We start from the raw sequence: 27767 nt of genomic DNA on the forward strand, positions 1-27767 counted from the left end.
TGCCGGGCGTGGTGGCGCACGCTTGTAATCCCCGCACTTGGGAGGCAGAGACAGGAGGATCGCGCAGGTTCGAAGCCAGCCGCGCGCGCTGGCTTAGGAGACCCTGTTTCCAAATATAAAATGTAAAAAGAGGTCTGGGAGTGTAGCCCGGAGGTAGAAGGGCTTCCAGGAACCCCAGTACCACCAAAAAAAAAAAAAAAAAAAAAAAAATTCCAAATATTCTTAATCTAACACTGGTTGTCTCCATATTGTTGAAATACTATATATTTAAATTTCTCAACAAAGAAAACAAAATAACATCATTAACAGAGCCTAGACGGAAAGTGATAAGTAATGTGCTTTGAGATAAAATATTTTTTAAAACATGTGTCACTACCTCATTTAATTTCATGCTACAAGCCGGGAACTATAGTGCATACTACAATCCCAGCTACTGTGGAGGCTGAGGCAGGAGAATTGCAAGTTAGAGGCTAGTGTGGACAACTTAGCAAGATCCTGTCTCAAAAACAAAAACAAAAAACAAAAACAAAAACAAAAAAACAAAAAGGACTGGGATGTAGTTTGGTGATATAGTGTCCTTAGGTTCAATCCCCAATACAAGGAAGGAAAGAAGGAAGGAGAGAGTCAGAGAGGAAAGAGCAGAAGCAAAGGAGGAGGAGGAAGGAAGGGAAGAGGAGAAGAGAGGAGAGGCACTAATATGAAATTAAAAAAAAAGATTGCATCATAAATATTTCTACCAAAGAAGAGTGACTACTAGGTTTTTTAGACTTGCATTTTTGTAGGGAATCTGTCACTTCAGGAAAGAGAAAGGAATTTTCAGCTGTGTAAGGCATGTTCTGCTTCATACTCATGATACAAAAATTTTATTAATTATGCTTTTCAATACAATATTATGAGCTTTGACTAGAGATTCTGCCTAGATTTTGACACTTGGCTGAATTTCATTAAGGTTAATAAAGTTCACTTTTCTTCTGTGAGAAGATGAAAAGATAGACTGCTAGAAAGACTATGTTATACCAGGAATCCTTGAGATTGTTTCATAATAACAGTATTTAGCTTCCACAACCAGGGCTCCTCCATTCTGCTCTTTTTTGGGTATAACCTGTGATATGGGTTTTCATTTCAGGCTCTTTTCTGGTTGTTTATTGCATATAAATACTCCTGGGTTTCAATAAAGTCTTGAGGTTTTTAATTTTGGAGATAATTAACCATTGCAGGGCATTCCCTGGCTTCTTTATTCTTGGGACTTATCTTTGTGGTTCCTGGTATATTTGCCTTCTATGTGTTGGTCATAAAATAATCTAAATCACTGCTAGCCTTTTTATGCATGAAACTTGTCTGTGTAGGTATTATAGTTGTTTCTTTTGTGGAGCCTACACCAGAAGTCTTTGTGAGTACTTTATGCATTTAATGTTCAAACCTATAAGAAAAACATCAGGCATTATTAAGGCATTAAAATAGTTGTTTTGTCCTGAAATGCAAATTCAGGTTAAATTCTGAGAGACATGCAGAAAGTTTATAAAATTCAGGATGAAAACTCTAAGCCATTCTGAGACCACGGTGACAGCATCTTCTCTCTTCTACTGTAGAATTTTTGAAGCCACACTTACCCCATTACTACCATCCATCTTTCTTCCTAACCCTCACTGCCAAAATTCTTGATTGAAGTTATTGCAGAAAAGGGTGGAGATAGATAGATAGATAGATAGACAGACAGACAGACAGATAGGTGACAGAAACTAAAAACAAAGATTGACAAATGCCTTCAAGTAGGAGGAATTGAACATCTCACAAAAGCCACACTTAACGGGGTAGAGGGAGTTGGCCATTGTGGAACAGTGAGTGGGGAGGTAGGGAGGGAGAAACTGCAGAGTCAGCAGGGCTGAAGCTGCTAATGTTTTCAGAATGACAGGTGCTGAAGCAAGATCCTTGAAGACTGGGAAAATGTCAACTGTCTTCTGTGCTGCTTCTGTGGAATGACAGAAGCTAGCCATATAACCAAGCTTATAACTGACTCTACCTTCAGTACGCATAGACTTATGTAAAGAACAGTGGATGAAGAAGGAAAAGAAGTTGTTGAAATTGGTGTTGCTTTACACCCAAAGGGATAAGTGCTGTAAAGAAAAACCATCATGACACTTGGTCGTAGTAGAGGACATTTGCTGCATGGTGTGGGAAGTCAGGTAATGAAGGAAGAAGTTTCCTTTGAATATGAAAGAAGAAAGATTAGTAGTTGGAAACTTGGTTGTGACTCCAGCAGTCTGATACCTTTCCTGGTGTGCAGTTTCAGTAACTCAGTGATGGCTTTCGGAGAACTTTCTGAGTGGTCCACACAGCAGTAGGCACAGTTTTTCCACACATATCTCTGGTGGTGATTTGCTGGAAGTTTATATCAAGTTGTTCAGCTTGAGACTATACGGCTTTGGGAAAAGGGCAGTTTTAGTTCTCACTGCTCATGCAAATAAGGAGGATGAGTGAAAAATTGGAACCATTATTTTGGCAGTCGTAGCCAGATTTAGAAGAAACCAAAAGACTTAAGCATACTCTAGTTTTTCTTTCTTTCTCTTTCTTTCTTTCTTTCTTTCTTTCTTTCTTTCTTTCTTTCTTTCTTTCTTTCTTTCTTTTTTGTGGTACTGGGGTTCCTGGAAGCCCTTCTACCTCCGGGCTACACTCCCAGACCTGTTTTTACATTTTTATTTGGAAACAGGGTCTCCTAAGCCAGCGCGCGCGGCTGGCTTCGAACCTGCGCGATCCTCCTGTCTCTGCGTGGGGATTATAAGCGTGCGCCACCACGCCCGGCTGCATACTCTAGTTTTTCATTGGGAGAAAATTTCTTTTCACAGTGACCTCCTTTTTTATTCTTATTTACAAATCAAGTCACATCTCATTATGTTTGCAATTTACATAATTGCAGCAAGAATGGTAATTGACTACATAGGCCTTTTTGAGTTTGCTTAGCTGGAATTTTTCATGAGTCTTTAATTAGAATTTTCCAAGCCTCTGAAGGATAGGAAGTGAAGTCGAGAACTCATCCTCATACTTTGTCTTCTGAACCAGTAGATTGGGGTTCATTGCTTTCTTCACGAGGTCACCAAGATGCTCGGGGGTTCCCAGTCCTCCCAGGAAGTGATCCTTGAATATAAGAGAACAAAGATTAGTAGTTAGAAACCCAGTAATGACTCCAGAGGGCAGCCAGTCAACAAGGTGCCTAGCTTAAAATATCTTCAGTTGGTAGATACCAGGCTGAAAGCCAATACCAGGCTGGTTCTTTTCAAGAGTAAAATCATTTCTAAGTGTTAGCTCCGTAAGGTCAGTCTTAGCTCCTTATATCTGTTTCTATGCCCATCATTCTCAAATTATAGTCAAGGCCTTGGTAATATAAACAGTTTTCCAATTATGTCTTGCTTTGAGGGAAATAAATTCTTACTGAACTTATAAAATAATTACATTGCCATAGAAATAATTCAATGAAAGTTTCCAAATTTTACAAGGATGAGGTAGGGGGAAAAGAAAAATGCTACATTTCTGATTATGAAATAAAATTTACTAAATTGTTAAGGGAAAGCAGAAATAACTTAGGATGTAAGTTTGGGTGTAAAACTTAGGATGATCTACTATTGCAAATGAACAAGGTAATTTACAACATTTTAAAAATTGATTGAAATTATGGCTGGTAATACTATATACAAAGCCATGGAAAGTAGATATCGCCATATTTCTCTAGGATTCATACAATTTCAGAAAAAACAACATTTTACCCATATAAATATAACCAAGTGAAGATTATCATTTCTTTCTTATTTAACAGTGCTTCACATGCAATTTAACATATAAAATAAACAGATTATTCTCTTTACAAAGAGAATAAACAAATCCTTTGTGATTTTTCTTGGGCCCACTGGGAAATCTCAAGGTAAATTTGAGAACAAGAAAACTTCATTTAGAATTTTGGGAAGTTGTACCAAAAGTCAAAAGATTTGAACCCTTGATTGAACAAGATCACAGATCACTATGAAACAAAATTTAGGTTCTCTTAAGTAAGCAATACCGTAACAAAGGATAACATAAAACACAGAAATATCCTGATAAGAAAAAATATTTATTTCATAGGCAGATTACTTAACAAGTTTTGTTAAAAAAAAAAAAACATTTTAGAATCTGTTATTAAGATCAGACCAATAAACTGGGTGTGGTGATGCATACCTTTAATCCCAGTACTTGGTAGGCCAGCCTCAGCAACTTAGCAAAATCCTGTTTCAAAATGAAAAAGTATAGAAAAGATCAGGGGAATATCTCAAGGTTGAATGCCCCTAGGTTCAACCCCCAGTACTATACTACTACTACTACGACTGTCAATAATCTATGAAAACTTTACCACTTTAACAGAGAAAAACCCAGGGTTTTAGTTTTGCACCATGGTACTTTTTATACTAAGGCTCACTTAAAAAATAAATCCATTCGAATCTTTACAAGACATAAAATTACTTTCCACAAATCTTATACAAGTTTCTTTCATCAATTCAGTTTTCTGCTTTTGCCCCTACATTTCCCTCTAACTGGTCTGCAACAACCAGTCATTATACCTTAAAATACAATCACTTTCTCTTTCACATAACAAAAGCACATGGGACATACCTTGCATAGTTTTTAAAGTTATTTCTTTTCACTCTGATTTCCAGTAGTTTTGTTTACATATAATGATCATGATTTTTTTTTTTTTATGGCACTGGGGTTCCTGGAAACCCTTTTACCTTTGGGCTACGCTCCCAGACCTGATAGATATATATTGGAAACAGGGTTTCTTAAGCCAGCGAGGCTGGTTTCGAACCTTCTGGATCCTCCTGTCTCGGCCTCCCAGGCACAGGGATTACAAGCGTGGGCCACCATGCCCAGCCCTTGATCATGATTTTTAACCATTAGTAAATTTTCTTTTACAAAGACAACTAAGAATTAGACAATTGTGGATTTCTCTCATACCAATATTTTATAGCAGTCGAACTGTTCCTTTTTTATTAAATTTACTTTAACTGGAACATAACAATTGTGCATATTAGTGAACCAATATGTTTGATACCTGTATATGTTGTGTAATATTTTAAATATCTATCTCCTCAAATACTTTATTTATTTATTTTTTTTGATGGTACTAGGGGGTGGAACCCAGAGGCTTTCTACCTCCGGGCTATACTCCCAGACCTATTTTATATTTTATTTGGAAACAGGGTCTCACTAAGTTGCCGAGAGCCTCACCAAGTAGTTGAGGCTGGCTTCGAACCTGTGGGATCCTCCTGTCTCAGCCTCCCAAGTGTGGGGATTACAAGCGTGCGCCACCACGCCCGGCTTCCTTATTTCTTTATAGATTAAAGAAACCTTTTGAAATCCTTTCTTCCAACTTTTTGGAGAGGACAGTAAATTATTGTCTATAACCCCTTTACTGCACGACAGCACATCAGAGCTTCTTGTTCCTTAAATGCAGTTTTGTGGTGCAATTTCTAACGTGGAAAAAAGAACATGTTTATTAACAGACTCAGTTACACTTAGCTTCTTTATACCATATAAAAAAGATGCCCAAAATATATAAACTTAAACTAATATTTAGTAGTGAATATCGCAGTGGTTTTATCTTATCTAGGAATGATTTAGATATTTAATGAATATCTATTACTAAAGGTAAACTTAAGATATTAAGTTATACAACAGAGTTTAGAAATTGTTTTTATATAACAAACATAACACTAAACAAAGCTAGCACCATCTCAAGATATTTCCCTGCTAACTATCTTTCAATTTATTTGACTAGTGAACCCAGATAGAAAGGGTATATTATTATTTTATTTATTTATTTATTTATTTATTTATTTATATTATCAGAACTGGAGATTGAATACAGGGGCATTCTACCTCCAAGCTACACTCCCAACCCCTTTTATTTTTTATTTTGAAACAAGGTCGTACTAGGTTGCTGAGAGTTTTGTTATGTTACTGAGACTATCCTCACACCCGTGTTTCTCCTGTCTTAGCCTCACAAGTACAGGGATTGTGGGCATGTGCCACCATGACTGGCTGCTCATATCATACTTAATGCTGAAATTTCAGAAGACATGGAATTTTTTTGTGTCATTAAATCAGTAAATTAAAGCCAGGCATGGTGGCGCATGCTTGTAATCCCAGTGCTTGGGAGGCTGAGACAGGAGGATCGCACGGGTTTGAAGCTAGCCTCAACTACTTAGTGAGGCTCTCAGCAACTTAGTCAGACTCTGTTTCCAAGAAAAGTATAAAATAGGTCTGGGAGTGTAGCCCAGAGGTAGAAAAGCTCCTGGGTTTCACCCCCACTACCACACACACACACAGAAAAAAAAAAAATCAGTAAATTAAACTAATCTTAATTTACCAAAAATGTATCCATTAGTTTTTGTATTTTGAAGAGTTTAGGGAATATTTAACCTATACAAGAACTCATTTATCTAAGCTAATTTGAAGAGAATTTCTTTAATGAATTTTCTAAATTAACTTAGTAGTGACATCTGAGAATAAGACAACATATATGTCACACATACATGCATAAACATAAATGCACAGACGTACAGATGTCAAGAGCTCGTTGAAGCTCTCATTCTACAATTTTAGTTATTAATCAGGTAAAGACAATAACTCAAAACTCACTGGTTTTTATATGCGTCAACTTTCCTCTTTATAATTTTATCTGTATTGTTTTTATGACAGATGGAACAAGTTTACCGACTTGTGTATGATGGCTACTGCTAAGTAGCAATATCTGTGGGCAGATTTTTAGAATCTCCTTTGCTTTGCTATGCCCTCCTTAGGAGGCTCTGCGCTCAACTAGGTGAAGACACATCCAGCAGCTTTCTGAATATGTCACAAGCATCCATCATTTGATTGGATAAAAATATGAAGTCTTCTTCAAGTTATCCTTTTTCCTTTTCAGTCTCAGTCAGCTGATTTTGGGAGAGACAGGACCAAATAGATTAGAGAGTCCTTACCGAGTCAGAGAGAAAATATTTCCAGCCTAGAAGTCTAGCAGTGGGTCTTCACTGGAAACAAGTAGCCAGGGAGAAATTTTCAGCCAGAGACAAGCCCAGGAGTGAGGGAATCATCCTCACTCCAAACCAAAAGCCAGGAGCATCATCCAGCCCAAGACATAGCTTTCTAGGAATCCAGGGACTCTACCTAGCCTCAGTTAACCTTAAGAATGAGTATCTCCTAGATTCAGTGTGTTAGTTCAGGGGGCTGCGGCTCACCCATGAGTCAGCCAGGAGTGAAGATGAAGGCTTCAAAGGCACACCTGGGGTTATGGGTGAGAGGTCAGGCATCAAATGATAAATCTAGTTTCATCCAAGTCACAGACCATAACTGTTAAAAAATTACTCCTGACACTTCTAAAAAATGTAAGGCAGACCATCTCTGTAGGTGTAGGGACCACTGCAATGGGATTTTGCCGTGGTAGAGAAAGAGTTTGAACTAAACTCTGAATGCAACAAGGAAAAGCAAAGATTTTAGCCAAAGAGCAGGTTGGTGGATGAAATTTATTATGAGGAACCATCAGGGATAAAGAGGATTATGACTAAATTGATCTAGTATGCTTTTTGCTGAAGACAAGTGAGGGGCAACTAGACATCACTCACCTACAGGTGGTCAAGGCTGGAGGAATCTGGGTGATAACATATCAAGGATGGAGAATTATTGCCAAGGTGACTCAACAGGATTCTTACTAAAACTGAACCAACAGAGTTCAGCAGAGATGTCCCAACTGAGGCCTAATCGAAAAAGAAGTCAGAGGAGCCTGACTAGAGTGCAGTCAAGGGAAGAAATTTTGTCAGGTAACCAAAAGACTTCACATGTTAGTAGGTGTCTTGGATTGTTTGATAGCAGTCTCTACCAGTTGTAAGTACTTGAATTCATTTACCTGTTAAACAACAACAAATAAGGAAGGAATTATTTGGAAAGACCTCACAAATGAAACACTTGTTTCAAAAATAAAAAGAATAAAAAAAATAGGGCTGGGATTATAGCTCGGAGGTACAATGCCCCTGGGTTCCATCCCCAGTACAAAAAAAAAAAAAAAAAAAAAAAAAAAATGTATCCTAGTCATTAGGCCTCCAGACTGCCTGGATGGTCATTCATTTAAGGTTGGCACCCCTGGACCTCTTTTTTTTAAGTCAAAATTCTGACTAAGTGGTCTAATTTGGGTTCAAAGAGCAAAATATTTGATTCTAGTGAATTTCAGGAGTACATCTCTAAAATTTGAAATCTGAAAATGCAGTTTTGAAAGAAAAATTTCTTTATAGGAAACTGAGAGTTAAAATTATCTCATTTGCATTTCAATTTTGGTTTCATTCAGTACTGATTAAATATTGCTTTTCTGAATACAGTCTTATCACTTAACTTTTTCCCCCCACTTTAATCCTGCAAGTGATCTCAGAATCTAAGACCACATTTCTCTGAATAATTAAGTAAAACATATTAATAGACTAGGAAATATTAATAGACAAGAAATATTGATAGAGTAGGAATTATAAAAGACAACGAGGGCTCTTACAATATGGCTACAAAGCAGAAAGGTTGCTGAAATATTTGGTAGATATGACATGGTGCTATCTGCCTGAATGTTAAACATATAGTTCAGGGGACACCCAGTGGCTGAAGGAGGTAATTCCATGCTGTGTTGTAGTGTTCAAAAAATTATGGAATAACACATTTCTTGCTTCATTAGTGATAACACATTGCTAACTTTGTCTTTCTGAGTGAGCTATATGTTAGGGGTGTGTGTATATGTGTGTGTGTAGAAGAGTTTTGGTTTTGACTTCATATATAAATTTTCCTATAATTTATAATAAAATATAGATTGGAAACTTACAAAATATAAGATTAAATATGTTAGCAATATGATTAAACTTTTCCTCTAATGAAAACATAAATGATATTTTAAAATGTTAAATAAATGACTAAGAGTCATGAATAAGAAAAACAAACTTTTCACTTGAAGATTTCAATTTTAGGAATTTGTTCCAAGTACATAATCAGAGGTGTACTTAATGACATATATCATTTATTTATTGATGCTCTATTTAGTTATTGAATATTTATTGAAGCTCTGTTATGATAATAACAAACTAATGGGGTAACAAATGTACAACAATAATGAATTAGTGAAACTGTGACACAGATATAGTGACTAAAGCATCTTTAACACCAGTTTGAAGAATATTAAGGAGGAGAGAAAAATGTTTATGTTATATAAAAAAGACCTACATTCTATTTATATAACATACTTGAAATATGTTCTGCATATTTTGGTGCTGATAAAATAGAAAAACTGAAAGTAATTGTGTGGATTAGCAGGATTTTAAGTAATTTATATTTTTTCTGTCTACTTTTATCTTTATCCTAAATACATTTTTAAATAAGGAGAAAATGAAAAATAAGCAGCATAGATAATAAAAGAATAATGTAAGAGTGTTTTAACAAGTATCAGAACTAAATCTATGCATTTGTCTGCTTAGATCTTAGAGAAAGAAGTGTTGTTACCAGAGCCTTTTCATTTTGGAGCCCCTGAAAAGTACCTCCAATGCAAGCTGTTTTTAATGTGTGTGTGTGTGTGTGTGTGTGTGTGTGTGTGTGTGTGTGTATGTATATATCTAGATATATGCATGCATATAGCTATATCCTATCTATATCTATCTCTCTATAAAAATATATATAAATACATATAGAGATCTGTGTAAATTTATAAATATAAATATACATATAAATACATATATATAGAGAGAAAGAGCGTGAAAATACATACATATACATATACATATACATATACATATACATATACATATACATATACATATACATGGAGGGAGAGACAGCACGCGTGCACGCATGCACGAAAGAGAGAGCTTTAACCTGGTCAGTGCTGCTACCTCTATGCCCCTAGACTAGGACTTCTAACCGGAGATGGTAAATGGAACTGAGTAATCAGGAAAAAGGCAGCCTCTCTGGAGTGTGCCTACCACAGTCTGTGCTGTTAAGGCCATTGGACACAGGTCACTTCATCCACCAACTGAATTTTTATGTAAAGCTGAGTTATTAAGACTTACTTATTATGACTTATTTATCAGTATTTCCTGCAACCAATACATCCTATTCAGAACTTTGTAATAGTACACATTTATACTTACTTTTGTAATAAAAGCTACTTGTATTTATTTGTAGACTACATAAACCATGCTATGAAAGAAAGTTTGTAAAATAAGAGTCACTGTTTTATAATTGTTTTATGAGTGTCGGGGAATCTGCCTATCCTTTTGAAAGACAATCTTTTCTAGATACTATTTTTAAACAAAGCACATGTTGTCATGTGGGAACACAGAACTTCTTGTCATTTATGAGTAATTATTAAGAAATGGAGTTGATTTGTTAACAAATATTTAAAACTTACATTTTCTAGTAAAAGTTTTTTCCCTGAAAAATACTATACTTTATCAAGTCTAACACACTGTTGATTTTAACTACACTGGTTAGAGAATGCTAAGAAAGCAAAAAAAAAAAAGCTATCAATTCCAACCAAAGCTTTTTTATATTGATTTTAAGGTGCATGTTTATGATAGCAGTGTAAAAAAAAAAAGAGGAAAGAAATGGTGGCTTCATGTGATTTAAATTCAGAATAGCCTAAAATGTATTCAGTTAGTTGTTTCCATTGTTCTAATAATTTTAAAACCATTCCCCTTTGCCTTCAAAGCAAAAGAGCGAAGAATGGCTCCCAATATTTGGGAGACTGAGACAAAAGGATCACAGATTTGCAGCCAGTCTCAGCTACTTAGTGAGGCCTTGTTTCAAAATAAAGAATAAAAAGTAGGGCTGGGAGTGTAGCTCAGAAGTAAAATGCCCCTTCTTTCAATCCCTAGTACCATAAAAAAAATAAAATTTTTTTAATCTACTTTTTCAACTTTTTTCATGAAAATCAATGTTATTAAGATTCTATCCTATATTTGCAAGAAATGAACCTGATTAACTTTTCAGGAACTTAAATCTACATTCAGAGAATTAATATTTGTTTTACCTTAGAATATTCAAGTAATACATTGTACTGTTTTAAGACAGTTCAACAAAAGGGGTTCCTAAATATTTGAGTAATGATTTGAGAATGCCCACTGCCAAGATGAACCTTTGAAGGTTTCAGCACTTGTACAGATGATAGTTTCTGTGTACTTGTATGCTCAAATTTGGTCAGAGTAACATTCAATCTGTTATTTACAGATTTTTGCAAGCTGGAGTACCCCAGCCTGGTCTCTCTCAAGGATTCCCAGGGACCAGTTGCTATTGCTTTGGTGGAAAGGTGGTCTGGCTCCCTCCACAATTCATTTTTACACACTGTAATTCCAGTTACTTGAGAGGCTGTAAAGGGATGGGAGGATCCCAAGTTTGAGGCCAGCAAGTAGTAACTTAGGGAGCCCTTCTTTCTTTTCTCTTTTCTTCCCTTCCTTCTTCTTTTTCTGGTGATACTAAGGATTGAACCCAGGGGCATTCTACCTTCACACCACACCCTCAGCCCCTTAGAATTTTTGTTTGGAAACGGTCTCACTAGGTGATGAGAGTCTTACTGTGTTGCCGAGGCTGTCCTCAAATCTGCAGTCCTCCTGTCTCAGCCTTCCAAAGTACTGGGCTTATAGGCGTGCACCACCACATCTAGCTGAGCCTGTTTCAAAATGACAGAGAGTTAGGGGTATAGCTCAGTGGTAGAATGCCCCTGGGTTCAATACCCAATATGACAGAAAGGGAGAAAGAGAAGAAAAGAAAAAAAAATTTTTTTTTGATGTTCAGAAATGTTTGTAAACTGGCACCAGATCTCATAACTGAATTTTGGTTTACCTAAAGACATGTATGAAAAGGTGGGACCATCACACTAGAGAAAGCATGCTTCCTTGCATAGTTATTAAGTGTCAGGACAGCACCGCGCCTTCACCTAGGGAAACTTTGCTGAGATTCCAGGCAGCGGTGACACACCAGTTCTTTGTCTGGCTCTGGAAGCTTCACTGTTGTTTTGAAAACGAATCTTAAGACTGAGTTCTGAGTCATTCAGTATAAAATCGTTATTATGAGCTACAGTAGACATATAAAGAAGTTAAGCAATCAGTTCTTTTCCTGCCTTCCTGCAACCCCAGATACAACTGATATGATCGGTCCATTCTTTATCGAGCTTTGCTGCTCCGGCAGGAGGTGCCGTTTCTTGGCTGGTGAGCTCTGAACCACTGCTGGAGGTGAGGGAGCTGCTTCTGGCGGCGTGGACTCTCAGTCCATGGAGATGAGGCCTGTGCGTAGTCAGGAGCCTGCTAATGGGCAGTAGAGGTCACACACATTCTCTGGATGTGGACCAGGTTGGATTCAGTAGAAGCGACTGGGGCGTGGAGGATGACACTGACTGAGTCCCTGTGAGTTGCTGAGTAGCAAGGAGGAAATGACTCAGCCGGGGCCCGGGACGGATGCACAGGGCCAGTGGCAGGCTGTTTCTGGAAGTTTACTCTCTGCAAAACTCAACAAAGAGGTGTGCATAAATATTAGCGGGAATGTGGTTCATTCGCTGGATGGCTTTTAGTCTCTGGATAGTGAACACTTGCAAAAATTAAGTTAAAGCTGAATTTATTTTAGGATTGATATTCTAGTGTAATATCTTAGTCTTTTCCCTACACCTGTGGTTGGGACAGATGCAGATGAGGCTGCTCCAAGAGGTCCCACTGGCTGTGGGTAGATGGATTCTGTTCTAAGGGTGGAGGCAGCACTATTAGGAGGTAGTGAATGAGTACACTGAGCTAGTGGAGAGATGTGTCCAGGCCAGGGTGGGGCCTCTAAGTGGTGCTGATTTGATTGTAAGGGGCGCGGGGTGGAGACGACAAGTGTAAAACCAAGCACAGGTTGACATGAAGCCAGAGGAATTTGAGAACTTAGCACCTGGAGGGAACAGAGGATTCACCAGGCCAGATGGTTATCCAGAGAAGGCCAGGAATTAGACCAAGCCTGAAAGAAACTGATGGTCCCAAACGCTTTAGGCTAAATATCTTGGTCCTGCGTCATTTCATGTACCTACCCTGATCATACTTCAGCTGCAGCGACTTCTTCCTGCTCTTCTAACTTATCGAGCCCACTCCCACCCCAGCGCCTTTGCACACACTGCTTTATCTATCTGTAGGCCTTTTCTACACCCATCTCAACTTTACAGGATTGGTTTCTTCACAACAGTCAAGTGGCCGCCAAATGTCACTCTGTCCATCCTGTCTGAAGCAACACCTGCACCCTGTCTGCTGAGCACTCATCACTCTCTAAAATTGTCTTTTGTTGTTGTTGTTGATGTTACTGTTGTTCACTTATTTAGAGCCTGCTTCTTACTGGAATGTAAGTGCTGTGAGGGTAGGAGCTTTTTCTGTTTAATTGGCTATTATATCTCTACTGCCTAAAAAAGGACATGGTTTATAGTTTGCCCAATGAACAAATGAATGAATGTATCAACCAGACACAGCCGAAGAAGGTGAGCCAGGTCTTACACATCAGCCAACGAGATCTTTAGCTAGACTTTGGTTAGTAACCTGACACTAAGGAATCTCTGTTTTGTACATGTGAGGATCCCTAAGCTTTCGTTTTGTGTTTTAAGTGACATTTACCAAGGGCTTTATAAATGTTAGAAAAAAATTAATGGAAGATTATATTTGCACATTTCACTTTTGTTTCAACTAAATTGTGTCAGTATAGAGTGAAGAAACATTGAATCCATTTATGCACCATGGTTCTCAGAAGCTATTTATTAAGACACTTTAGAACTTAGAAAAGCCTTGCCTTGTGGGGAAAATTAGGCCATGCCCTCTTTTCACTGTCCTCCAGGTCTCACCTACATTGCCAGCTTCTTAGCAGCTATTTTGTTTCGATTATATTATCTAAGTCTTCTCTTTCCTTGGTTGAGGGCAGTGCGCATGTGCTTGGGAGAGAATATTTGTTGTACAGATAGGGCCTGGGGGTCTGCAACTCCCACACATTTCTCTGAAGCCCCTGAATTCCACTATAATGTGACCACCCTGGCGATCGTCCTGAAGTTCCTGAGTGACCATCCAGTGGACACACAGAGCGTGTGCGGTGGCGACAGAGACACGAGTTTTGACTTCTCTGCTAGCTGAGACAGTATTTACCCTGCAGGAATGGAAGAGTTCAGGCCAGACTTCCATGGCAGGCATTTTTAAGAAAATTAAGCAATATAAACTTGGTTAGATATAGCCTCTAAATGTTAAGGAATTAAACTATTTACAATTATTCACATCAAATTTCTTTCTTTTTATACTTTTATTGGTGTATTATAATAATCATAAAAATTTCTACTATGTAGATATAGGGCACTTTTGTGTTACATATCAGCTAATTAATGTTACCATCTCTATGTATATTTGATATTTATAGTACATTGTTCCCAGTTGATAGAATCTGAAGCATAATCTCTCAGTTTTACATTATAAAGCTTTAGAGTTTTATCTATAGTCTTTGGAGTGTAGCCACCCAAAAGTAAGATATATGGAATATGAAGGCTTCATTGGGAGAGCAACTGTCTTTTACTTTTTATTTTTCTTTATGTGTCTTCTTCTCAGTTAAAATCGTCATAGTCATAAAAGAAATGCAAAAATGCCCAAGGATTCTTTTTAAAAATTTTGACCCCACCAATAGAAAATAACACTATATGAGCTTCAGGGATCGTATTGTACATACTTATTTTTTTTGCTATTGAGGGTTGAACCCAGTGGCATTCTACCTCAGAACTACACCCCTATACCTGTTTCATTTTTCTACTTTAAAATAGAGTCTCACTAAGTTGCTGAGGCTGTCCTCAAACCTGCGATCCTCTTGTCTCAGCTTCCCAAGTACTAGGGTTACGGGAGTGACTCACCATGCCCAGCTCATACTGTTTTATAATACGATTTTCTGTATATAAAATATATATACTATGTTTCCACTTAATGCGATGTTTTTTTAAGACTAGCTTTTACTAACCACAAGATATTTCATCCTGTAGCTTCATCATAACACAGCCATCTGTTATGGGACTGTAGGTTGGTACAGGAGTAGAGTCTGAAACAGCCTTCTACAGATAACAAAATTTGTAGCTGTCTATCTGTTAATTTGGATATTTAAAAATTATTATATGTGATACTTAAAACACTCAGAATAATGTCCTGATAAATTTTATTTTTAGAACATTATCTATAACTCTGTTATCCTACTAGAATAATTACCTGGCACATCATAAGTGTTCAAGCACTCCTTATGATTACATATATTGTTCCTAGCATTTTGATGTTACAGTATTCTAGTAAATGAATTAGAATAAAAAGGTTTTTGTCCTTTTCTTTCCATTTCCCTAAGATAAATTTTTACAAGTAGAATTCCGCCTTTTATATATATATATATTACTAAATCACCCTCCAAAGGGTCCATCCAGCCATACTGTCCAGAAATCTGTAAGAGAAAAGGCAACCTGTGCACAGTGAGTGATGTTCTAGAAGAACTTTATGGAGGGAAATGGCTATGATCCACGAGAGGATTTTTGCACTTCCCCCAAGTCACTGAATATTGAACAACTGTGACTGACACAACTTACTTTCCCCCCTTTATTATTTATGTCTCTTCAGGCAAAGTTATGAGCAATTAAAGACATAGTTTTACTTTGCTTAGTATATTAGTTTGATTTTTTTTTTTTGATTGGGAAGATATTTGTATTGGTAAGAAAATTTGCACTTGAATGCATTGTTAAAGTCCTCCCCCCTAATGAAACTAATATTTTCTATTTTAAGAAAAAATCAGCAACCCTTGGGAGCAGTCAGCCTTCCAGAGCCCATGCTGGCAGAGCAGCCCTGGCCACCACCACCAAGGTCAGTCATTTTCTGAATGCAGAAGAATCCCTACTCCACTCTATTGGGGGAATCGTCAGTGGACAGGACTATGGGACTGGGGAAGGAAAATGTACCCACACATTACTGAAAATGTTTGAACAAAGTATTTCTAGATTGGAGAAGAGGAGGTAACTTTTCTTTGTTCTTTTCTGGGGGAGGTGCAGTGCACAGAGGCCTTGCTATGTTTGTTGCACAAGCTGGTCTCAAACTCTTGGACTCATGTGATACTCCTGCCTCATCCACCTGAGTAGCTGGGACTACAGGCATGTGCCACTGTACCTGGCTTTTTAATGACTTAAAAATGATTTGAATGATTTAAAATATAATAAAACCATTTATAAAATTTCCTGGCATATAAACATAAGTGTTCAATAAATAATATTATCACAAATATCTATAGATGAGAATGGAGTGTTTGTAAATACTGCAAGAAGACATCATTGTCTTCTTGGTTCTTTAGACAATCAAGCTGGGCATGGTGGTGCATGCGTGTAATTCCAGTACTTGGGAGACTGCAACAGGAGGATCACAGGTTCACGGCCAGCCTCAGCTACTTAGCAAGACCCTGTTACAAAATTTAAAAGAAAATAATTGAAATCTCTCTCAAGAGCATTAACCACACCAATCTCTCCTAAGTGCTCTCTGTAATTGTCCTCTGCCAACCTGCACACGCTATTGGTGTTACTCCTTTAGACCTAAGGAAACCAGGGCTCAAGGTGGTTAAATTGCCTTCACAAGCTCACAAAGCCAGTAAAATGGAAGTAAAATTCAAACCCCAGTTTTCTGTTCATACCAGGTCCATCACACTACTAGATTCCAGACGCTCTCACTGAGCATATTTTTGTAATATAATACCTCAAAGCTTTGCAACTTAGAAAGGAGTGAAACATTTCTTCTCCAGACAAGAAACCATAACTTTAGTAGCTAATAACTTCTAATAAAATTGTTATTCTTTGTCCATTTCAACTTTGTGGTTTTCCAGTGTGCCCCAAATTATCTAAAACCTTGACCTATTTTAATATCTCTACAATCATTTTATTTCATTTTATTTTTTGCACTATTGGGGATGGAACCCAGGGCATACCTCCGGGCTACACCCCCCAGCCCTATTTTTAATTCTTTATTTTGAAACAGGATCTCACTGAGTTGCAAAGGACCTCACAAAGTCGTAGCTGAGGCTGTCCTTGAACCGCAATCCTCTTATTTCAGCCTCCCAAATTCTGGAATTACAAGCGTGTGCTGCCACATCCAGCTATAAACAGGAATTTCTTAAGAGGTAGCGAGTCATTCATAGGAAAACCTAGGAAGGTTCGGCAGAAGGAATCACCATTATTCATGGCTGGGGACACAGCAACACGGTAGTGTCTCTCTTGCTAATCCCTGAAGCTGTCACAGCTCAGCACCTAGGACATTTAGGACAGATGCCACCCACTGCCACTACCATTCCTGAGGATTCAAGAGCCTTTTTGTACCCTGGATTCCAGGTGGGCAGTAGCCTCCTCAGGTTGCTCACCTCCAGCCTCCATTGGCTAACAAGAGTCACGTGTCTCAATCCTCTACAAGGAAATCTGGGGCTATGAACTGTCTGGATTCTACTTTGGGAAGGAGTGTACTGAATAGGTGGGAAATTATTTGTACGTGGTGAAGGCTTTCAAATATGTGGCCAGCTGCCAAATGACAGGTATCTTCCACAGACAGGGAAATAGAACCACCTAAACGAACAAGAGGAACGTCATTGAGGGCGGGTCGTTCAGCAACATTAGGCAATTTATTTATTTATTTATTTATTTATTTATTTATTTATTTTGGTGGTATTGGGGTTCCTGGAAGCCCTTCTACCTCAGGGCTACACTCCCAGACCTATTTTATACTTTTATTTGGAAACAGGGTCTCTTAGGCCAGCGCGGCTGGCTTCAAACAAGCGCGATCCTCCTGTCTCTGCCTCCCAAGCGGGGATTACAAGCGTGCGCCACCACGCCCGGCAACATTAGGTATTTAAACAGGTACAAGCAAATTTTCTCCCAGCGTAGAGGGGAGAAGTTCTACAAAAGTCTAAGCAGCTCTCAAAAAACCACTTCTAGCATCTAGGTCCCATTCTGCCATATAGCTCTGTTAAGTTTGACAACCCAGGCCTCCTCCTAGGTGCCTAGAGCTTATCCCTAGTGGGTGTGGCTCAAATAAGTCACTCTGGGTGCTGTTCTTGTCAGAGCAAAAATGTGAGTTGAGGTTTTGTTTAAAAAAAAAAAACAATACAAATGATTAACACACACAAGGAATTTCAAGCTGTATTTTCATCAGGAAGAATTATGGCAGAATCCCCTCTGGGAATTATAAAATCTTAAGAGTTGGAAGGCCTCTTTCTTCACTGACTTTATTTGACAGAAATAAAAGCAAGATGAAAGTCAGTCCGGTGGCTGTGAGAAACACCTTGAAGGGGAGGCCAGAGAGCCCCATGGCTGGGCTGGTGGAGTGAGGGGTTCAGGAGCTGCCGGGGCTTCTGGACTCTGCCTCTGTACTGCTGGCTGCAGGTCTGTTGGGGCGGAACGTGGCTGCTTGTTCCTCAAGCACTGGCTGCCAGGACCTCCCGCACTCACTCCCACCCCACTCGGAGGCTAGGGTCTTTCTTTATCATGGTTGCTTAATGCCTTTGGGAAAAGTTGGTTTTCCATGTTTCTTTTAAAATTTAGTAACTAGCCGGGCGTGGTGGCACACGCTTGTAATCCCCGCGCTTGGGAGGCTGAGACAGGAGGATCGCGCAGGTTCCGAAGCTAGCCTCGCTGGTTTAAGAGACCCTGTTTCCAAATAAAAATATAAAAATAGGTATGGGAGTGTAGCCCGAAGGTAGAAGGGTTCAGAAACCCCAGTACCACCAAACATCAAATCAAAACAAAACATACCAACAACAACAACAACAACAAAACCATAAAATTTAGAAGTTATGTATCGCAAGATAAACTCATGAATTCATATTGTATTCAGTGACTTCAAATCTATTCTTAGTTGAGGTCTGTGATCATAAAAATTCTATAATGTGCAATAATTTAGTAGAATTCCAGTTCTCTTAAAACCGCTCTTAAAAAATTCACACAGGCCGGGCATGGTGGCGCACGCTTGTAATCCCAGCATTTGGGAGGCTGAGACAGGAGGATCACGGTTCGTGTACAGCCTCAGCTACTTAGTGAGGAGGCCCTCTGCAACTCAGTGAGACCCTGCTTCAAAATAACGAAGAAAAAATTGGGCAGGGGGTGTAGCTCGAGGTCAAATGCCTCTGGGTTCCATCCCCAGACCCTCAAAAAAAAAATTCCCACGGTATTAAATGTGCTTGGGAATTCCATATTTGGATCATTATTCACTTGGTAGTGTCAAAGGAGACTTTTTTTTTGGGGGGGGGGCGGTCGGTGCCGAGAGCCAGCCACCCACCGCCTGGCTCCCACGTCGTGAGTCAGGGCGGCCCGGTCCCGGGTGCAGGGCCCGCACCCCGGGCTGCAGAGCTGGCGGAGCGGGGCCGCCCTGCAGGCCGCTCGGGGCGGGGCGCCGGCCCGGCCCGCCCTGCCGCGTCACCCTGGGCCGCTCCCCGCTCGCCGCAGAACCGCGGGGGCCGAGCCCAGCCGGGAATGCAAACAGCGAGAGCCCGGGGAGGTCTCCCGGCCGCGACCGCGCAGCGTGAGTACTGACCCGGCGGCCGGGCAGCCGCCAGGTCCCCGGGCCCGCGGGGCGCGTCCCGGGCCTGGACCCTGCAGCCGGCCCCCCAGGCCGGGACGTGCGGGGGACCGCCGTCCTGACCCCGAGATACAGTCCTCTCCGGACGGGTTCCAAGTTGGGGTTTCTTGACGACCCCTTCTCCCTTTCCAGACCACGGTTACTGACCCTTCAGCTGGGAAGGTATCCCGTGACCAGACACGAAGGGCTACAAACGTAGGGACTTGAGTGACTTGAGCCAAATGCTGGACGCAGGAAACCAGCCGCGCCGTGGTGGCTTTGGCCTGGTACTTGGGTCGTCTCCAGGGTTAGACCCTGGGAGACAGGGTCCCGCGCCCTGCCCGCCCCTCCCCCAGCGGGATGACCTCTGATTCAGAGACTGAGCTCACAGCAGCTGACCTTTCTGCATACTTGACCCCTGCTGGGTGTGGCCTGGCAAGTGCCAAGACATGTTTCTTTACTGTTTCCTTGAGCACAGCCCGACTATTGTAGATAGATAACATCACTGGTACTTTATCTCTTTCAAGAATACAAAGTGTTTCCTGAGATTTCATGATCTCTCCCTTAAGAGTTAGGGCCCCAGATTCTCCAGAATGGGCAAGAGGCGAGTTCATCGCTCCCATTTTACAGCTTGAGAAGATGAGGCAAGAGTTTCTGCAGCTTCCCCAAGGGATGGGACCTTGAGCCTCGACTGGTCTTCAAGAATCCACCACTAATGCATCAGCATCAGAGTGACCAGGACGCTTAGTCAGCAGCTCTGGAAAGTTCTTGCTGCTTGAGATGTTTTCTAGAGGAGAAATCTCTGCATTGCTAGGAAGCCCAAGGGGTAGCAAGGGCTGTCCAAAGGGGAGAGTTCATTTTCTAAGGAGCCTCTTCCTCATGTTGTGCTTGGAGTCATGAATTTCACTTTTGCCCACTGGCTTTTGAGTATCTGGAAGGAATATCGAATTGCTGAGGATGTAGTGGGAATGCTATGTGGGTGCCAGGAGGCATAGAGAATTTAAATAAAATAGTGATATTTAGCAAAATTGTGCTGGACTTGGAAAGGCCTCATCTGTAGACTGATGAAGTGTAAGTGAGCAGAAGCAGGGGCTGAAGACCCTTGTGTGTGCAGCGGGGACTCTTGGTGTTCGCTTTGCAAACCGCCAGATGTTGTTAAGGAAGTGGTGCATTCAGGTATAAATGTGTGTGGCGCTGTCCCTGGGCTTTGAGAGGATGCCCAGTGCCTGGAGGAGTTGGTCACATAGAATTGGTGATGAGTTTCAGTCTCTTGGTTGTTCTTTGGTAGAACTGGCTGAGCGTATAATGTCTCTCCCACAATGAAAGCTTAAAAGGTTATCACATGAAATAATAATTCGGAAAAAATGAAACCAAAAAGGAAAGAAAGCTAGCAGAAAAACTTGGGAGATCTGAACTAAGTTCTTAGAATGGGTCCAGTCCTTATACTCCTGTTCATGGTCTGTAATGACTGTCAAATGGTCATATCATCACATTCTTAGGTGGGACTATTGTCCTCAAAATGTGAACTATTGAATTAGTCAGTCTTGTTTAAACAACAACAGCAGCAGCAACAACAACAACAATAGCAAATTCACAGCCTATGTTCTTGTATGTTCATATATGTTCGTGTGTGTGTGTGTGTGTGTGTGTGTGTGTGTGTGTGTGTATGACCTCTCTCATTATACCTTATAGTTCTCTCCTTTTGGAGGTCATACATATCTGAAATGTATGTGTTTGCATCACTATGTCTGACTTTCACAAGAGGAACACATTTTATCTTATACTTTTTCTGATATTTCTGATATTTCTAGTATTTAGATGACTAATTTAGATGATTAATAATTTAGATTATTAATCTAAATACTAGAAAAGTAAAACAAGCTTTTACAATCACTGCATTTTGTTTTGTTTTGTTTCTCTGCAAAATTCTCCAAGTTAAAATATCAACTACCTAATATCTCTCAACAGGCATACTCTTGACATTTGGGTGACAATTCTGAATTGTCCTATTATTTCTGATTTTAAGGGCATTTCACCACCTCTTCTCAAGACTTGATGGCCTTATTTATTTGGACATTAGAGATTTGGGTGGAGGCCATGTAGCAAAGTGATATTGTTTGGCCCATGCCCTATAGTACTCTAATGTCTATATTGAGAAATGAAAAATTATTACAAAGTGACTGTAATAGGTTTCAGTAATAAATAGATCAGCACAATCTGTATTATAATGGAGTATTCATAATTATAAACACTATTACTGACAGATACTTTGTTCAGGCATGTGCTGAGTACTTTACAGGCGATAAAGTGGCCATGAGATAGAGACTCAGTTTGTGCCCATTTAGAGGTTAAAAAAAAATCCACCACCTTGTATTTTTTTCTCAGGGTATATTTTAACAGCTATTTGTAAAATACTAAAAGTATTTGTAAAATACTTTTCAAAAACTGAGCGTTAGCCGGGTGTGGTGGCGCACGCTTGTAAGGCTTGTAATTCTCGCACTTGGGAGGCAGAGACAAGAGGATTGCACAGGTTTGGAGCCAGCCTCAGCTACTTAGTGAGGCTCTCAGAAGCAACTTAGTGAGACCCTGTTGATTCCAATTAAAATATAAAATAGGTCTGGGAGTATAGCCTGGAGGTAGAAAGCCCCTGGGGCCGGGCGCAGTAGTGCAGGTTTGTAATCCCAGCATTTGGGAGGCTGAAACCAGAGGATCACAACAGCCTCAGCTACTTAGTGAGGCCCTCGACAACTCAGTGAGACCTCTGTTTCAAAATAACGAGCTGGGCATGGTGGCTCATGCTTGTAATCCCGGCGCTTGGGAGGCTGAGACAGGAGGATCACACAGGTTCGAAGCCAGCCTCAGCTACTTAGTGAGGCTCTCAGCAACTTAATGAGACCTTGTTTCCAAATAAAATATAAAAAAGGTCTGGGAGTATAGTCCGGAGGTAGAAAGCCTCTGGGTCCTACCCCCAGGACCACCAAAAAAAAAAAAAAAAAAAAAAAAAAACCAAAAACAAAATAAAGAATAAGAAATTGGGATAAGAAAATAAGAAATTGGGCAGGGGGTGTAGCTTGGAGGTCGAATGCCTCTGAATTCCATCCCCAGACCGGAAAAGAAACAAACAAACTGAGCTTTAATGCATGAAAAATTATCACATACTAAAGTCTCATTTGACTATAGTTACTTCAGTTCTCTGAATACAGACTTTTGCCATATGGCAAGCCTCTCAAAGACAGAATTCCCCGTCTTTGTCTTGCAGTAGTATCTACCATGATGCCTTCCATGTAGCAGCTGCTCAACAAATACGCATTGGATTGCAAAAATAGATCAGTTTTGTCTTAGCACAAATAGAACCCAAAGATACTGTTGCATTAATATAAAGATCTGTCTTGGATAGATATAAATGGTAAAATATTTATTTTTATTGTGTAGAATTTGCAAATAATTTTTGAAATTTATTGTGTTGGTCCTTTGGCTAAAAACTGAAGAGTGAATAATCAAAAATTATAAGTAAGGAGCCTTTTCATTTTCTTTCCTCACCCCTGTCCTTAAGCTCCTACGATGGGCCAGATATGACACTAGACACACAGAAACATGGGGAATATGGCCCATGTAACTACTATATTGTAAAGAGACAATATGAGGCATGTGGCGATGCACACTTGTATTCCCACTATTTGGGAGGCTGAGTGAGGAGAATCACAGGTTTGAAAATAGCCTCAGCAACAGCATGTTGCTGTCAGCAACATAGTGAGACCCTGTTTCAAAACAAAAAGTAAAAAAATGGGCGGGGGGTACAGTCAGAGGTAGAATGCCCTTGTGTTCAGTCCCAGCACCGAGAGAGAGAGAGAGAGAGAGAGAGAGAGAGACAGACAGACAGACAGACAGACAGACAGACAGACACACGGTAAGTAGCATCGCTGTCGAGGTACTCTAAAAGCAAAATGTGCAGTGAGCGAAAGGGTATAAGGTAAAGCTTGAAGTCTGCCATTCTGGGAGGAAACACTAGGAATATGAGATCTGCTACCAGGAGGTCAGTGTAAAGCAGAAAGTGACAGTAGCCACAGATGCTAAGGACTACCATGTTATTCCAGTTGGGCACAGTGAGTGGAAAGCAGAATGCTAAGTCTGAGACTCGTCCAGCCTCTGAGCACCGGTGCACCCCAGTCACCGTGTCCTTACTTCTCTTCACCCAGACTTTCTTTCCCCTTACTATTTGAGACACTCCAGTTTCTCCATACACATGTCTAGATATGCTGTTTTTTTTTTTTTTAAGATTGTTCTAATTCTTGAATCCTCTGATTAGATGTTCTTTTTTGTTTGTTTTTGTTTTTTGTTTTGCAGGTCTGGGGATGGAACCCAGGGGCATTGTACTTCTGAGTTACACCCCCTTGCCCTATTTTTTTAATTCTTTATGTTGAAACAGGGTCTCACTAAGTTGCGGAAGGCCTCACTAAATAGCTGAGGCTATCCGCGAACCATGATTCTCCAGTCTCAGCCTCCCAAATGCTGGGGTTACAAGCTTGCGTCACCATACCCAGCTGGTTAGATGTTCTTGACAACCTTTCCTGGTCCATCATGTGTGGGACATTCCAGATATTTTCATTTTCTCCAGTGGCTCTGTAGCGTTTATCTAGCAACCCCATAGAAGCCCAAACAAGCTTTTAAGGTTACAAGTTTCTGCTGTTAATCTTTCTGTTTCTTTCTTTATTGCCCGTGCCAAGGTGTAAAAGTGGATAGACAAGCTCACCAACAGAATCCTTTGCCCTGGAATTCTATACCTTTCTTATCTCTGCTGACATGTTTGCCTCAATCTAGTTTCTGATGTCATATTTGGCAGCTGCTACCTGGTTGATTGGGAGAACCTCATGCTCTGTTTTAAGTACATTTTATCAAGTCTCTGGTTCCTTTCAGGGGAATGGGTAGTACACTTGGTCTACTATGAGTAGTTGTATGTTTTTCTTTTCTTTCTTTTTTTTTTTTTTTTTCCAGTACTGGGGATGGAACCCAGGGGCATTCTACCTCCAAGCTACACCCCCAACCCTACTTTTTTTTTAATTATTTATTTGAAACAGAGTCTCACTGAGTTGCAAAGGGCCTAAGTAGCTGAGGCTGGCCGGGAACCTGGATCCTCCTGTCTTAGCCTCCCAAATGAAGGGATTACAAGCGTGCACACCACGCCCGGCTTATTTTTCTATGGATCTCTTTTCAACATGCCTTAAATGTTAAAAAGCTAACATTTAGTTTAATTGGGGAGGAATCCTTATATGATAGAAAGAGGATTGAGGTCACTTTTGAGTTCATCAGATTGACTTTCTGTAATTAGCCTCAGCTTTTTAGGATTGATTGGTGATTGTAGTAAGGTGGGGGTGAATGTGAAGGTAGCATTGGAGTCTCACCAGTAAGACTTGCTGATGGCAGCTAAGGAATGATGGATGGAGTTATGATCGGAGACCTAGACATCAGCAATTGGAGATTCCTTCAAAAATAGAAGGATCTTGGTCCTCACTCAAAGTCTGCAGGCCTATAGATGATTCTAGAACAACTCCCCCATGGTCCTGGTGCTCTCCCAGCCTTGTCCTGGGGATGTACTGCAACTTCTTAGAATTCTCTGAGTGTTTTATGATGTATGGGCGGTCTAAACAGCAACTGTATCAAAATTACCTGGAATATATGCCAGAGTGGTGGCGCACGCTTGTAATCCCCCGCTTGGGAGGCGGAGACAGGAGGATTGAGCAGGTTCAAAGCCAGCCATGCTGGCTTAAGAGAGAGACCCTGTTTCCAAATAAAAAAAGTATAAAAATAGGTCTGGGAGTATAGCCCGGAGGTAGAAGGGTTTCCAGGAACCCCAGTACACACACACACACACACACACACACACACACACACACACACACACAGTTTACCTGGAATACTCAATTAAAAATAGAGATTTTTCTCTCACCAGACATTGTGGTACATGCCTGTAATCCTAATAGTTGGGAGGCTGAAACAGGAGGAGCACAGCTTTGAGACCATCCTTGGCAACTTAGCAAAACACTCTTTAAAAAAAAAAAGTCAAAAGGGCTGGGGTGTACCTTAGTGGTAAAAATATATTTGGCCCAATTCCCCAGTGCAAATAAATAAATAAAGTAAATTGAACTAGAAAGAGCCAATCTGTAAAGTAGTCTTCCGGCTTTAATAGTATGGTAAAATCTTAATAAGAGTTCTAGCCATCTGTAGGGTCTCAGACTTAAGAACCATGTTGAAGGTCTCCTGTGAATTGAACTGATTGATGTGCAGGCCCATATTTTTGGAGCCTGAGTGAAGGCCTGAACGACTCCATTTTCATTTTCAGTTGAAATGGAGAATACGGATCCCTTAGTATGCAAGCATTCTCTCTCTACTCTGTCATAAACTGAGATCCCCCATGCAGTGACCTAACTATCAAAGACCTAGATCAGACCCAGGGGTCTCCAGAGTTGCCCAAAAGAGTTAAGGGAAGTGTGAGAAAGTACAGATCCTGCACTGAAGCCAGAGGCACAGCTTCCTGGTCATATTGCTTCTTTAATGGCTTTTACTAAGAGAGTAAAAGCAGAATAGATTTGTAGGTTTTGCAGTTACATCTGCTTTTTCTATAGTCTTCTTATCATGAATATAAGAATTGTGTTTCTCTCCAACATGGCAAATAAAGTTCTTTTTAAAACTATATTACTATGGCTAGTAATAATCAGAATCTCTTATTATCAATATTCTCATGGCAGCAATGTTAAGAAGTGCCTCACATGCTTAGAAATGCACCTTTTTATAGTGTTCTATTTACAAAGATCTATCAGATTTAGAGGCTTGGTCCACAGCAGGAAAATGAACCTGTGGCAGAATTTTTGTCTTTCAGCATTCATAACCTTCCATAGTTCATATTTCTTATCCATTTTTCTGTGCTCTACTCTGAGTAATATCCTCAGATCTACCTTCCAATCACTTAAATCTCTACTCAGATACATGTAGCTTATATTTTCATCTTTTTGTGATGTGGGGTCTCTGTTCTTTCCTTTTTCTCTGAACTATAAGACATATTTCAAGTTTAGTGGAGATGTCATGGTGCACTCTTCTAATTCCAGTACTTGGGAGTCTAAGACAGGAAGATCTTAGGTTTGAGGCCAGCCTCAGCAAGTAGTGAGACTCCCATCAACCTAGCAAAACCCTGTTTCAAAGAAAACACAAAATAGGGCTGAGGTATACTTCAGAGGTAGAATGCCTCTGATTTCAATCCCCAACACCACAAAATGAATAATAAAAAAAAAAATAGTCTGCTTCAGATTTGTTTTATTTTTATTTCCTAAAGATCAATTTCTTCCATACTATATCTGCTGACTCTACTTTTTTTGTTTTTTAAAATCAGTTTTTATTGGTGCATTGTAGTCTCACATCATAATGGAATTTAGAGTGATGAGGACACACACGCACACAGCTCTTGCTGAGCTCCCCTCCCTCTTTGTGAGGTTTGACGTCCTGCTGAAATCTGAAGCTTGTGGCTTGAGGTACATCTACAGTGAGAACTATTTTCCGTGAGAGTTCCTTTTCTCCTGTGTTGATGCTCCATCTCTGCCAAGTGGCTTTTGACATGTCTCTATCTGGGATGGTTCAGACTTCATCAGTCCCTAGGCTTGGAGCCTTCACTCCACACTGATAGAGTGAATTTGGATTCTGAATGTCCAGTGGTATGGGTTTGAAATTCCTCTTTTTCGTAGAATATTTTAAACTCATGACTTCAGCCAGGAAGAAATCTCCCTTGCCATTACCCTGAACAAGTGGCACCTTTCAGAGCTTATATTTGTGGATTATCAGTTCTTTGTATCTCTCGACTTTATGCCAGTAACTTAGCATGAGACCTGTATTCAGGATTCCTCTCTCACTAGGGAATTCAGTTTCCAGTTCCCAGATGTTGTATCTGCTTCTGATATCCCTGGGAGCCATTCATCCTCAACCCTGATCACTGGAGGATTTGGACAGCTACTGTGCTAAATGATTTACATACAATCTCCTCTATTCCTCTTAATATTTGCACAGTTTGCAACAAAGTAAAGAGGTGTTATTAACACTTTTACAAATTAGGAGACAAAGGTTCCAGAGAGTTTAAATAATTTAACCCTTGCC

The 27767-nt window shown here is 40.0% G+C and overlaps 1 protein-coding gene across 1 annotated transcript in view; it reads left to right on the forward strand.

Annotated features, from left to right (window-relative positions):
- The window catches only part of CAST (calpastatin), a gene marked incomplete at both ends in the record, with an annotated part of 116985 nt that overhangs the window by 19770 nt on the left and 69448 nt on the right, over positions 1–27767 (forward strand). The window contains one exon of the mRNA XM_080707573.1: positions 15834–15911. Coding sequence (XP_080563699.1) covers positions 15834–15911 — 78 coding nt within the window. The remainder of the gene's footprint in view (positions 1–15833; positions 15912–27767) is intronic.

This window comes from Muscardinus avellanarius, assembly GCF_963383645.1.
Source record: "Muscardinus avellanarius genome assembly, chromosome: 1".
Taxonomy (NCBI): Eukaryota; Metazoa; Chordata; class Mammalia; order Rodentia; family Gliridae; genus Muscardinus; species Muscardinus avellanarius.